The 13,047-nt window shown below is 59.6% G+C and overlaps 1 protein-coding gene across 1 annotated transcript; it reads right to left on the bottom strand.

Moving 5' to 3' along the window:
* Positions 1-4,461: 4,461 nt before the first annotated feature.
* TSPAN1 (tetraspanin 1) lies at positions 4,462-9,571 on the bottom strand. Its single transcript, XM_074908124.1, has 8 exons — positions 9,507-9,571; positions 9,284-9,348; positions 7,896-8,102; positions 7,395-7,469; positions 6,579-6,677; positions 6,059-6,196; positions 5,488-5,571; positions 4,462-5,219 (listed from the first exon to the last, which is right to left on the bottom strand). The coding sequence occupies exons 2-8, from the start codon at positions 9,338-9,340 to the stop codon at positions 5,166-5,168; spliced, it is 714 nt and encodes a 237-aa protein (XP_074764225.1). The 5' UTR covers positions 9,341-9,348; positions 9,507-9,571; the 3' UTR covers positions 4,462-5,165.
* Between the last annotated feature and the right edge of the window lie 3,476 nt (positions 9,572-13,047).

The following is a 13,047-nucleotide window of genomic DNA, read 5'->3' on the forward strand; positions in this document are numbered from 1 at the left end:
TGAGAGCCACCACATTGTGCCCACCTCAAGGAGCCAGTATTTGCAAATTGCTGCGTTCATAGGAGCATCCCCTCCTAAAATGGAGGGATGATGCTAGGAGTAGGTTAACCCCCTCGAAAGGGAGTGCCTGTGTCAGGCTGACGGGAAGCTTCAGCTTGTCAGCCCCAGGTGATGGTGATGCCAAGGTTCACTGCCTAAGGGGCTCAGTCTCAGGGAGCTTGTTAGAGGAGCCGGGTCACTCCCCTTCCTGCCCTTTCTCAGGGTCCCTCTCACCTCCTGGCTCAGACCGCAGGTGCTGGAGCATCCCGGGGTGTCTGGGAGCTGGCGGGCACCTAGGCCATCACCTGCCCTCCCTGGGAATGCTCCCAGGGCTTGGCCCCACGCAGGAACCAGCTTTGAAACATGTTGCCCAAATTGCCGGTTCCCAGGTCTTGCACAGCCCCCCGCAGCCCCCCCGCAGCCCGCCCTCCCCGGCTTTGTGCAGCCGTACAAAGGCGAACCTGTCCGGGCTGCTCCGCGTCCCAGGAGCTGGCTGATAATTAAACAAAAGCAAAATAGCCTTGGCATGAAACTTGACCTTTCCAGAGCTTGGAGGGGGGAAGGGGAATTTTGCATCATTTCTAGTGGTGGTTATTTTTATGTATTATGCTTTTCTTCTGGGGATCTCTGTGCTGGGGGAGCAGGGAATCCCTCTGCTCTGACAACAGGCTGGGATGTGGGAGGCAAAGTCCAGGCTGACCATTCCCATAGCACATCGATCCCTCTGTGCTCTACAGATGGAGGGACACACCCTCCAGCCAGCTTCCTTCGGGATAACAGAGACGGTCCTCTCGGATGGAGGCATCTCAGCGCTGGAGGGATGCCAGTGCCAAGGGTGTGTGCTGGCCCCATCCCCATCCCTGTGTGAGAGGGAGGCAATGATGCTGCACCCAAGCCACGTTCATCCCAGCTCAGGGAGCTGATCCCAGATTACCAGCACCCTCTGCTTTAGAAAGAGCCCTGCAACACCGAGGTGCCTGAACTGCTCCCAGGAAGGGACACTACTTGGCTTCTCCCCTTGTCCCCTGCTGTGGGAGGTCCCTCCCCTGTGCACAGCTCGTCCCCATCCCCTGCTGCGCCTCCCGGCATGGGGCTGCCACCTCCTGTGCACACACCCAACAAAGCCTGGCAAAGAATTAATCTTCAACTGGCTACATGGGATTGTTGCCATGATGGTTATTACGCTGTGTCCTGCCTGGTGCAGCGTTAATGATTAACACCCCAGGTTCCGTGTCAGCTCCTGCGTGCTGCCTTTTGAATTGCCCTTCTGTCACCTCCTCTGATATCCCGACAAATAACCAGGGCATGGAGCTGCCCGGAAAGCACCCTTGGTGCTGGGTGGGCACCTGGGATGGTTTATCTCTGGAGCAAGGAGGAGGAGGGGAACCAGGGAGGAAGACTGTGCAGAGGAAAGGGTGCATTGCCTCACTTCTTCCCCTGGGTCAGCCTGTGCCCTTCGAGGATGTCCTCTCCTCCCAGATCCGCCTGGCCAGGCTGTTACAGTGGGCGGGGGGAAATCCCCCGGCGGGTGCTCCTTGGGCAGCTGATGCCAGATGAGTTTTCTTTTGCTTCCCATTCTCTCCCTTCATCAGTACAAGCCCAAAGAGCTGAGATTCTTCCTCCCTCTCATGACAACTCTGTCCCCCACCAAAGCTAATTCCCAGGAGGCAGCTCTTTCCTAAAGCGCTGAGTGCTGCCCGCTCCCTGCCAGCACACACCCCTCTGCCACGCAGGGTTTTGCCCGTTGTGCCCCAGGGCAGGCGATCCGGGTGGCGAACGCACGCTGCAATTCACCTGGCACTTTGGCCCATGTGCAGGACCCATCACGGCAGGGCAGTGGGTGTGCAGGCACCCCACGGGGCTGCTGGGCGGGTGAAAGGCAGTTCTTCAGAATCTGCCTCCCCATATGGCCAGGAGCTCCAGCCCCTCGTTCTCCCCACCCTGTGCCCACGGGGATGCTGCCCTGAAAAAGGCTGCCAGAAGGGGCCGGATCCATCCCACCCAGCCCAGCCTCCACCACACACACCAGCCCCTTGCTTACTGCTTCCGAGGGTGAGGGCGCAGCTCATCACCTCCCCAGCCGGGAGAGGAGCAAACCCAACCCAGGAGAAAAACAAAGTCTGCCCCCAGGCCCAGCCCTTGGCTCCTGCTTGGCTCTGCCCATCCTAGAGGGTTTCAGCCTGTGCTGGTGCCGCCTGGCCAGGCTGGTTGGCACCCACAGGGGGGTTATTGCTCATGGGGGGTGGCACAACCCATGGCCAGGGAGCACTGAAGATGCGCGGTTGGAGAGAGCAGTGACCCAGGCTCGGACACACGGCTGGGTGCTGCCCACTGCCTGCAGTCCCTGCTAGGGAGACTTTACCCTCTTGTTTTTCCCCCACTCTGTGTCACGGGTGAAAAAAGAGGAACCCCCACCCCAGCACACACACCCTGTCATGTCAGCTGCTCGGATATCTCGAGTCCAAGGACACCTTCCCAAGGGCAATAAGGAAGTTTCTGTTTGCTACCACGTGCCCCCAGGGACTTTTTGGATTCAAATGGCACAACTATCAGCTTTTGGGGTGCTGCCAGTCTGGGGGAATCAAGCAAGTCTAAGGGTTACAAGGTGCAGAGATGCCTGGTGACACCTGCATGGGTTGGTGGGGACGGTGGTGTGCTGGGACGTGTCCCAGGGCTGGTGGGGGACCAGCAGGGATGGGGTGGAGTATCCTCTGTGGAGCTCAAAAGTTCCAGCAATGCCTGGGCAGAGGGAAGCAAAGGGCAAGGGCACAGTGGGAGCACAGGGGCAGCTGCACCAGCCGGGTTTACCCACCACTAACCCGCTGATGCCCTTCGGCTGCCAGGGGAGCAGAGACACAGAAAGGGTGACAGGGAGGAATCATATCCGGGAGGAGAAACTGGTCCTTCAAGTTTTCCCAGCAGGTGGAGAGGAGGGACTAAGCTGGTGGTTGCATGGTTATTGCCAAAACTCAGAATCACAGAAACTGCCTGTCCTGTCCTGGAGAAACCCCATGGCCTGGAAGAGGTGTGAAGCCGGGAGCCTCCAGCCAGCCGGGCATCACCCCTAAGCCCGCTCGGCCCCACAGGGGTGATGGCAAGAGGGTGTTTGCCAGGAGCTGGCTTTGCAAGGCAGCCCCAAAAAGAGGACGCAGAGGGGGACATGGCCAGACCAGGTGTGCCCCATGGTGCCCTGCTCTGAGCCAACCGGCTCCTGGGCACCACGACGCCTCTGGGAAGGGCTCTGAGCAGTGCTGGGCTCCAGGCGGCTCCTGCGTACTCAGAGTGGGAAAAGCAGAATAAAAGCCCCTGACGTCACCCATGAGGTCAGTAGTTTATGGTGAAACCAGGACCTTCACCTGTCCAGCGAGGAGGAGGAAGAGGCAATTTCCTGGCAGCTTTTCCCCCACACCTTGCCGTGGGGCAGGGCCAGAACCCATGTCCCCAGGGCTGACTCACCCAGGGTGGGGAGCGGGTCCCCACGTCCGTCCTGCTGCCACCCAGCTGCTCCCGCTGACGTGCTGGGTGCTGGATGGCGCTGGGGAGATGCCAGACCCCAAGGGCCCACAGCGGTGCCCCAGTGCAGCCCCGTACCCAGTGTGGGAGCTGATAAGGGGCTGACACAGCAGGCACGGAGCACGGTGGTGAACGGGGAGGCTGTTTGCCTACTGGCCTCCTGCCCCGCTGCTAAGCACCCCGTCCTTCACCACCACTAACCCACAGCCCTTGTGCTCTGCCCCACAAAGGGGGAGGTAGGGAGCCTCATGTCAAAAATGGGGTGAAGCAGCCCTCGACAACCCACCCCCAAAACCACCCACCTTGGCCTCGCCTTTGAAATGGGAAACTGAGGCACGGCATGGGGATGCTCAAGGTGGGGTGGTGCCAAAGGCAGGGGGGGGAGTGATGCTGGGGAAAGGGAGTGGCTGGAAACCTCCCCGTCCACCCATGACCCCCCACTATCCCCATACATAGAGGGACTGTGGTGCACCATACAAGCAGTATGGGACAATGCTGAGGGATGGAGATGGTCAGAGATGGGGCTGGCAGAATCTGCTCCCCCACACCCCCCCAAGAAAGGCCAGTCCTGCCTTTCAAGCCGAGCTGTTTCTCCGTCCATGAACCTCCGTTGCTGAGCGAGCAGCGGCTGTTGCGGAGGGCAGGACAGGTTTGCAAGGCTAATGGTAGCCCCCGCCGCTCCCCAGCTGTTGTGCAAACACCGGGCTGCTTGTTTCCAAGCACCCAAGCAGGTGAGGAACCGCAGCAGAGGGAGGGCAGGCAGGCTGCGGGCAGGGCTGTGCTGCCTGCATGGGGCTCAGGGCATGGGGGGGTGAAAGGCGAGGCAGCCCCCAGCCCTGCTGCACTCCCCCAGGCAGAGGCTGCTTATTGAAGGCTGAAGAAAATAAATCGTATCCAAGATTAAAAATATATTTGTTTTTTCTTTACAGCATGGAGAGGGGCTCAGCCATGAAATGACAAGGGGTAAGGGGTAGCCCCGGCCACCGCAGGACCAGGAACCAACAAGGCTGTGCTTCATGCCAGGGCAGGGTGGGGACCAGCCAGCGACTCTCCTAGGGGCCAACACGGTGACAGGGTTAGGGCTGTCAGAAAATGGGTGTAGGGGGAGATACATCCCCATGTGAGGGTGTAGTTACCACCTACACCACCTTGGCCGAGCACCTGCCCCAATTCAGCGGAGGAAAGCAGGGGGGCACCGGCCAGCCCCCACCTGGGGACACAGTGGGGACAGCGTGGGAGAGGTACAGTACATGGCTGCAAGGGTTTAATCAAGACATCGCTGTGCCGCTGCCAGATCAGCAGCCCTGACCAGCCCCTGTGCTGCTTTATCTCCTGCTGGCATTGGCTAAACAGACGAAGCAGCTTTCCCCCTACACACCCCCCTTCCAAACACCCCCTAAATCTCTATGTACAGACTCAGTGTGCCATATCAGTACAAAAATATACACATAAACTCTACAGATCCCAGATCAGTAGATCGAAATATAGCTATAAATCACAGTGCACAGGACAGCATCAGGCCGAGGGAGAGATGGAGTCCCCCCAGCAGCATGGCACGCCACAGGCGCACCCCTGCATGGTGGGGGGGCAGATCATCCTCCTGCTTCGTGGGGTCATTTCTGATCCAGCTGGCAGTACAGGTACATGGAAACCGTCATGGCCGCGATCTGTGGGCAGCAAGAGGCGAGTCAGCCCCCTATGTGTCCCATCCCAATGTGGGTTTGGGCCACAGCCCGTAGCATCCACCCCCCGCACACAAGAAGAAAGAGACAGGTGTGCCCAGGGAAGAAGGTGCAGTAGTCACCCTGGGGCGGATGGTGGTCCATAGGGCTGCACCACCTCCTTGCAGCCCCTTGGCCACCCAGGCCACTCCCAGCCCCACCGCTCACCTCCAGGTACAAGGAGGAGGCAGCACAGCAGTGCTCAGGCACTCACCTCCAAGGCAGCGATGCCAGCTGCCACGCCACCCACCACTCCTGCGTTAGTCTTGATTTCGTCCAAGATCCGATCAAAACAACCCTGCAGGAGGCAACCACACAGGTGAGGATGAGTGAAGGGTAGTGATCCCCTAAGCACTGGGGCACAACATCCCCGAGAAGGAAGGTACAGTTCTCCAGCCTAGAGCGGCATGGCCATGGAGAAGGTCTGAGGGCTTCAGAGGGCAACTCATCTCAGGCACTTCTCAGACCAAAGCACAGTATTTGGGGGGAGGAGGGGAATAGGCAGGGAAGTCTCTCAAAAAGGCAGCATAGTGCCGGGGTTCGTGCTCAGCTCCAAGCATGCTCTCTGCTTCAGAGCTCCCTTTAGGACCAGAGCAACGGCAGCAGCTTTGCTTGTCTCCACCAGGGACAAACCAAGGCCACCACAGCATCTCCCAGGACAAAGCCCATGGGACAACCATGTCCAGAGCTGGGGCTGGAGTTACAGGACAGGTCTCCCTCCCCATGCCAGGGCACACCCCAAACGAGGCTCTGCCAGAAGGGAAGAGCCGCTGATGCGTCCATACCGGGACATCGCTTTCTGCAGCGATCGTGACGTTGCAGGGCTCCATGTTCTTACAGCAGGGGGCTGGGTAGGTTCGATGTTCCTCAAGCCAGTAGGAATCGGTGAAGTCTGTGTAGTTATTCAGGCCACAGCAACGGACCTAAGAGGGAGCGAGAGAAGGGATGGGGAAATCATCCCACAGGTATCCCTCCTGGGTCAGACATGGTCTGGACCCCACTGCCCCATGAAGGGGATGCTGCATCTAAACCAAGCTCTAGGGGAAATGCTCAATGGCTTTCTTGGGACCAGGATTTTGCCCCACGCTCCAGCATGTACAGCTCTCCCCTCAGCCATGGGACCACTAAATCCCAGGCTGGTAGGTCCCAGGCACCTGGGAAGCTGACAGGGTGGCAGCAGCTCAGCACATCCAGGATTGCAGTGGTGTCCTCATTCCCATCCCACTGGCCCACCCGGGTGTGCACCACCAAGTCTGTACTGGGAGCACCCTGACCCACAGGTGGGGGCCCCAGGGCTCAGCACACCTCCGTCATGGTGACATTCCAGATGTGTGTGAGACTCTTATCCTTTCCATACTTCTCCTTCAGGAGAGGGGTCACCACGGCTGTCAGCAGCGTCTCTGCCTGGAAGAAGACGCAGAGAAACACCATCAGAGAAGGTCCTGGGGAGCACCACAGAGCCAAGAGCCCCCACACTTGTCTCAGTCTATAAGGGAGGAGACCAACCAGATGTAGCATGGTCAGGAGCACATCACACCATGTCCCTTTGGCCCAAGGACAGCTTGGCCCCTTCCCCAGTAACCAGTGCTTTATGGCACCAAAGCCACTTATGACTAGTGAGTCATCTGATAAGCGGCATAACTGAGGGAGCCAGGAATGACGTTTGCCCTGCGGTTGACTTCTCCCGTGCCTAATGAGGCAGTCACCTTTCTCCCCAGGTGGTTTCTCAGGTGCCTAATAAGGGGTTGAGTTTGCTCAGCATGAAGCCTTAGGAACTTCCTCTCCTATGTGGCTCCTACCATCAGAGGTGGAGAGGTGTCAAGCCTAGGCTGGTACTGGACTAAGGGGTTTGAAAGAAAGAAGAGGGCAAAACTTGTACCACAACCCTCATTTCTTTAGGGCATTGGGAATCCCTGGCCCTACCATGCTCACCCTGGCCAGGCCACCCCAGCCTGCCCATGTAGCTGGTGCTGGCAGGGACCAGCATCCCTTCCTCCTGTAGCAGTGCCCACCTCTCAGCTTCCCCATCCACAGGCAGCACTGCCAGCCCATGTCTCCTGTTTTCCCAATGGGTAGAGCAGGCCCCACATTAGCCCAGCCCAAGACAGATATGCCACTCACAAGTCCTGTGTAGACCAGAGCCACCACAGCAGCAGCAATTTCGGCAATGAAGATGATCAGCACCACCGAGAAGAACTAGGATACAACAAGGGGAGGGAGGTCAGAGCAACAGGCAGAGTCTACCAGGCCCCCAGGAATCTATCTGCTTCCCAAGGACCAGCAGGATCCTCCCTCAAGGTTCCAGCCCTGTCTCATTGCCTTCAGCTCTGGTCTAAGGGAGAAACAGCACAACCTTGGGGTCCTCCAGCCCTCTGTCTGCATGGGGCTGACCTCTCCAGACATGCCACAAGAGAGACCTCTGCTCAACACCAGCTTCTGCTTCCTTTCACCCTTGCCCAAGGCAGACTCTGGGTCAAGCACTGCCTTTCCAAGGTTCACCCAGCCTTCCACCACATGGAAACATCCAAGGAGCACATCTCCACAGAGAAATCTGTCCTTCAGATCTCCCCCACCACAGACCCAGCTCAAATGAGGCTTAATAAGGAGATGTCAGGTCCATACCATCATCAGGAGACACTTGCTCTCCTTCTGGGCGCCACAGCACCCGAGGAAGCCGATCGCCAGCAGGATGGAACCAATGACGATGAGGAAGTAGCTCACATTCACAACCTGCAGGACGCTAGAGGAGAGCGCCCCAAATATATCCAGGAATGACTTTCCATCTACTGTGACCCAGATGCCAACTCCCAGGAGGGTTCCCCCACCGAGCTGGGAGGAAAAAGACAATGTCAGCTCCCAGGCAGAGATCTGGGAAAGGTCCTAACACAGGTATTTCTCCCCTCTGCAAGTTTTTGCTGTACCAAAGCAAGACTTTGTGGCCACTGAGGGCAGTTCACACTACCCTGAAACACACCCCACCACCAGCACATCCCCAGCTGTGGTGTCACAGCTGCCCCCTTCCCCAGCCCAAGGGGTTTCGGTGCCAACAGCAGGGCAGTCAAGCCAGCAGTGCCACCAGCCACCCCCTGACCCCAGACAGACCCACATGGCCAGCTCAGACACTGGCCACCATCACACTGCCACAAGTTCCTCTGTCTGAGGAAGCTGCCCACTCACCCAGTGAAGCAGCTGAGCAGCCCCCGGCCCCAGATGCTCACACACTGTTGCAAGGGCAGCTCAGGGCTGCCTCCAGCCTGCCCCAGCCCTGCCCTCCACCCCCTCGACCTTCCCCACCAGCCCCAAGTCCTGGCAAGAGTTTTAAGGAGTGTTTCACCAGGGTGAGCCTGGGGGCTTTGCAACCCCCCTTCCCAAGGCTACGTCCCACCGCACCCCCTTCCAGGTGGCTCCACTGCTCCTGTAGAGCCAGGGTAGCTCTCAGGAGCCCCACTGCCCTTTGCCCTGGGTGGGAGCAGAGGGTGTGTGTGCTCTGGAGACCCCCAGCATCCAAGACCCTCGACACCCAAGAGCCCTGACACCTCAGGTCCCCATCACACACATGGGCTGCTCCCCTACAGAGATGGAGCCCCGCAGGCAGGGACCCAGCAAACCCCACTACTCTGGGGCACCCACCACCCTGCACCAGATCTTCAGCACAGGGAGGAACATGGGTGGCTGATGCAACAGTCACTGTCCCCAGAGCCCAGTCCCGGGGGCTCTGGCCAGAGCTGGAGAGCGAGAGACACTCTCCCCCGCCCCGGTTAAGTTCTTGGGGCCAGAGACCAGATCTCACACCCCACGGGGGTCTCAGGAGCACGAGTCCCACCAACAGCCAACATCCCCCTCTCCATCCCCCTCAGAAGGCAAACGGAGGGACAGGAGAGCGCACACGGGTGGGTGCCCCCCAGGAGCCGCTCCGCAGACCCCAGCCCCTCATCCCCCTTTCCCGGGGCGGCCGGGGGGGCACTGCCAGGCTCGGCCCCCTCGGACAAAGACAGCTGGGGTGCACTTACGAATATGGCCAGGTTGAAGAGGATCATCATGACCTTGATAAAGGTGAAGCACCCCATTTTTGCACCTGGGGAGAGCAGAGAGGTTATCAGGGGGAGCCCCCAGCCCGGCACAGCCACTGCCCTGCGAGCGGGGCTCAGACCCCTCCAGAGGAGTCTGGGGGCACCCCACGGGCAGGGAGGGAAGCTACGGCACCCACTCCCCGAAACGCCGAGCCCAGCCTACCTGAGCGGAGAGCAGGTCCCAGCGCCCCGGCCCAGCCCGCCCTGCCCGCACTGCCGCCCCCACCCCGCCGCCGCCGCCCTTTAAGCGGGAGCGGCCCCGGGGCCGCCCCCGGAGCCCCCCCCCGCCCCATCCGGCCGCCGGGGCCACCCCCCGGGGGTGGCGAAGCCACGCGTGTCCCTGGGTGCCTGGTAACTTGCTGCCCTCTGCCGCCAGCGCCGCCCGCCCCGGGGGACACGGGTAGCCCGGCCGGCTGCTGCCCGCGCCCATCGCCGCGGCCTCTTGGCGAGGGGGCGCCCGGGTAGCGTGTCCCCGTCCCGCTGCTGCGTGAGCCGAGAGCTCCCGGCGCCCACACACGTGCCTGTGTTTCCCCCGAGTCCCCACCGACAGAGCCCCGCGGAGCAGGAGGCTGGGACCCCTGCGATGGGGACTTTGGAGGGAAACGTTACTGGTCCTGGGACAGGGGGGCTCGCCCTGTGGCGGCCGTGCCTCCCCGCCCTCCGCCACAGGCGCTGGGCAGTGGTGCTGAGCACCGCGTTTGGGGTTTTCCGTCCATGGGCAGCCCCACGGGTCACCGGCCCCCTCTGCCACGCGCTGCCGGCACCCCCACGGCTGAGTCACCCCCGCGGCTGAGTCACCCCGCGTTCCCACCGCACGCTGCCAGGCCGGGGCTGTGGGTGTGCTGCTGGCCCCGCTGCTGGCGCGGCTCGCGCCGGGATCCCTCCAAAACCCCCATCTCCAACCTCCCGGGCCGAAACAGAGGCAGGCAGAGGAGGCCACCAGGGAACGGCCATGCTAGCCAAAGGAGAAGCCGAAGCTGTATGGGCCGGCCCTAACTCCTGTGCAGGGAGGCAGATTTTTGCTGGCGGGGACACGGCAGGCTGCTGGCAGGAGAGGACAGTGACAGCCATAACAGATGCCAGCGCTGGAGCAGGTCAGCAGAGACCTGCTCTTGCCTAAGGGCTGCCAAAAGTGGTTTTCTTTGGAAAGATGTTTTGGAACAGGGCTGGTTTCCCAAGGAGTGGGGCTGCAGCAGAAAGCCAAAGAGCACATGGGGGGATGCTGCGTCCCCAGGCCTGACTGTGGGGGTGGTCCTTACCCATCTTTTGGGGCAGGGGCTCATGTTGGTCCCCTCCGCAGCACCCACAGTGTCTCTTCAGCTTGTCTTCAAGATGAGCAGCTCTTGTCCTGCAACAGCAGGCAGGAAACGCAGGCTCTGGGGGCTCATCATGCTCCGCCCCACAGCCGGTTCCCCCAGAACCCCACAGCAAATTCCCTGCCTGGCCATAATGATACATTTCAGCAGGATGAAGTCAGCCCTGTTGAGCTCCAGCCAAAGCCCAGTGGTATTTTGGGGGAGGCCTTCAACCTTCCCAGGCACCCCAGGTATTAATGTAACCTGTGCTGGAACCTGCTAAAGGCTTTAACCCTTTTCCCTTCACTGCCTGCAGCCTCAGCCTTTCCCTGCAGCAGCTGCCCACCCACTGCTGCCACGAAGCGGCTCAGAGTGAGGGGGTAAGCCTTCACCCCTCTCCCTGATGCTCCCTAAATGCAAATGAACACCCCCATCTTATTGCCCCTCTCCCAAAAGTTGCTCCCTCCCAGTCTGACCCTATTCGCTGCATGTAATCCCCCCACCCTAAAACCAATATTTGGCAAATACATAAATACTCACTCTCATTCCCACCCATGGGGAAAGAAAAGGACAAGCTATGGGATGCTCCACTTGCCTCCCCAGTGCCTGGCGCTGCAGCCTGGGGTTTGGCCACTCCCCAGCGTCACCCATCCAAGCCCCATTAGGGAGCCAGGGCTGGATTTTCTGGCTCTCCAGGAAGGCCTGGCCTGACCACAGCAGGACAAACCCAGTGACATTCCCATATCCCATCCTGCCTGGCAGGGCCCCGCCACCTCCCCGCTGTCCCCATCCCCACACGCAGCCCCACTGGACCCCAAGCATCCCTTTCCGCGTGGAGATGCCTTTCACAGGGTGTGAGTAGCACGGCTCCTGTGACCTGGTCCTGGGAGGCTGAGAGCAGGAAAGTGGCCGTAAACCACATAAGTCCTCTGTCCCCAGCCCGGCCCCTTGCCCCTGCCTGGGAGAACGCAGGAGCCAGACACACAGCTGATGTCAGGATCCAGCCATGGTGTCTACACCGAGCACCTATGCCTGGGCTTTTCTTCAAGGAAACGCTGCAAGCTTTGCTACCAGCCTCACACCTCTTCCATCTCCTGTTCTCATTTTTAGTGTTCAAGTGCTGAATTTCCACCCTGCTGATAATCCTGGGCCTTGGCACCCTCAGTTAACAGCCAGGCTCACTGCGGGCACAGCCTCCCCTGCATCGGGGCCCTCCTACCCAGGGCTCCAGCTTGGCAGTGCAGGCAGCTGCTGGGTGCTTCAGGGAGGCATTTTGGAGCAGCCATCCATTGCTCTCTACAGGCAAATTAGTCCGGGATGCTAAGAAAGCATCTGCATGGGAATAGTTGGGGGGGAACCCTAAACTAGCATCACACACCTAGTGGGGCATGGGGCACCGTCCTACCAGCAGGGCTTAGGGGAGCCTGCTCAGCCTTCTGCATTAATTAGCAAATGCTAACGAGCCTGAGCAATCTGCCAGTGAGGAGGACAGGTGGGTGTTGAGCTGGGCTCGCTTGGCTTAATGCCATCCACAGGGACTCAGCCGGGCACAGGGGACATTTCCCTCCTGGTAAAGCATCAGGTAAATACAAGCCCCAAGAAGGCCCAACCATGGAGACCAGCCCAGCCCAGGATTAGTGGGATTTCAGGGTAGCCCCAGGCAGGTGAGCCCCTTGCAAGGGCTTTCATGTGTGTGTTTTGGGCTGACAGCATCTGTTCAGCTGTCTGTTCGGCGCCCAGTCACCTGGGGAGTGGTGGATGGATGGACACACTGCAGTGTGCCAGCGGTGAACCTGGCTTTGGATTTGCAGATGGAAGTTACTCAATGTTTCAAATTTGTGCTGTTCCCACCTCCTGCTGGGGAGAAATAAAAATCTACAGGAGCTATGTTTTTGACATCTTGAAAATGAAATATTTCAGTTCTCAGCTTTGAAGGGACTCGGAGCATTTTGACTGGAGAACTGGGGAAATCACCGACTCTGCCACCACCCTGGGAGGGACCAGGCAGGGGGATCGCACCGATTTCCCCATAGCTGCAGCTCCCACTTCAGGGGAATCCTCCCCATTTCTGTGGGCATGTGCAAAACCACAACTTGAGTCCAAAAAACAGGAGCTGCCCCACTTGCTGCCATGATCTGTGCCATGAGGAGCCCAGGGTGTAAATTCGGGGGTGATAAGTGGGGGCTGCAAGTATGTTCCAGCAGTGCCTCACCCCGGTGTGAGTCCCTCAGGGTAATGATCCGACCCTGCACCTTACGTAGCTGGTTTTAATCATGATGCTGTTTCTAGCTGTGTGTTAATAATGCAATTAAAGAGGGGCTCGATGACATCTCCCTGCCTACAGTGTATCAGGATGAACTTCTTGTGTGCATTTACCCCCCGCAGCGAGTCCCCCCATGCCTGCCCTGC

The sequence above is a fragment of the Athene noctua genome, chromosome 5 (genome assembly GCF_965140245.1).
Source record: "Athene noctua chromosome 5, bAthNoc1.hap1.1, whole genome shotgun sequence".
Lineage (NCBI taxonomy): Eukaryota > Metazoa > Chordata > Aves > Strigiformes > Strigidae > Athene > Athene noctua.

Excerpts from the sequence above, each read along its gene's own strand:
- TSPAN1 (XM_074908124.1), bottom strand. The coding sequence starts at position 9,340 with ATGGGGTGCTTCACCTTTATCAAGGTCATGATGATCCTCTTCAACCTG. Across the intron at positions 8,103-9,283 it reads TCTTCAACCTGGCCATATTC|CTCGGTGGGGGAACCCTCCT; the intron begins GTAAGTGCACCC and ends TTTTCCTCCCAG. Across the intron at positions 7,470-7,895 it reads GCAAGTGTCTCCTGATGATG|TTCTTCTCGGTGGTGCTGAT; the intron begins GTATGGACCTGA and ends GTTGTATCCTAG.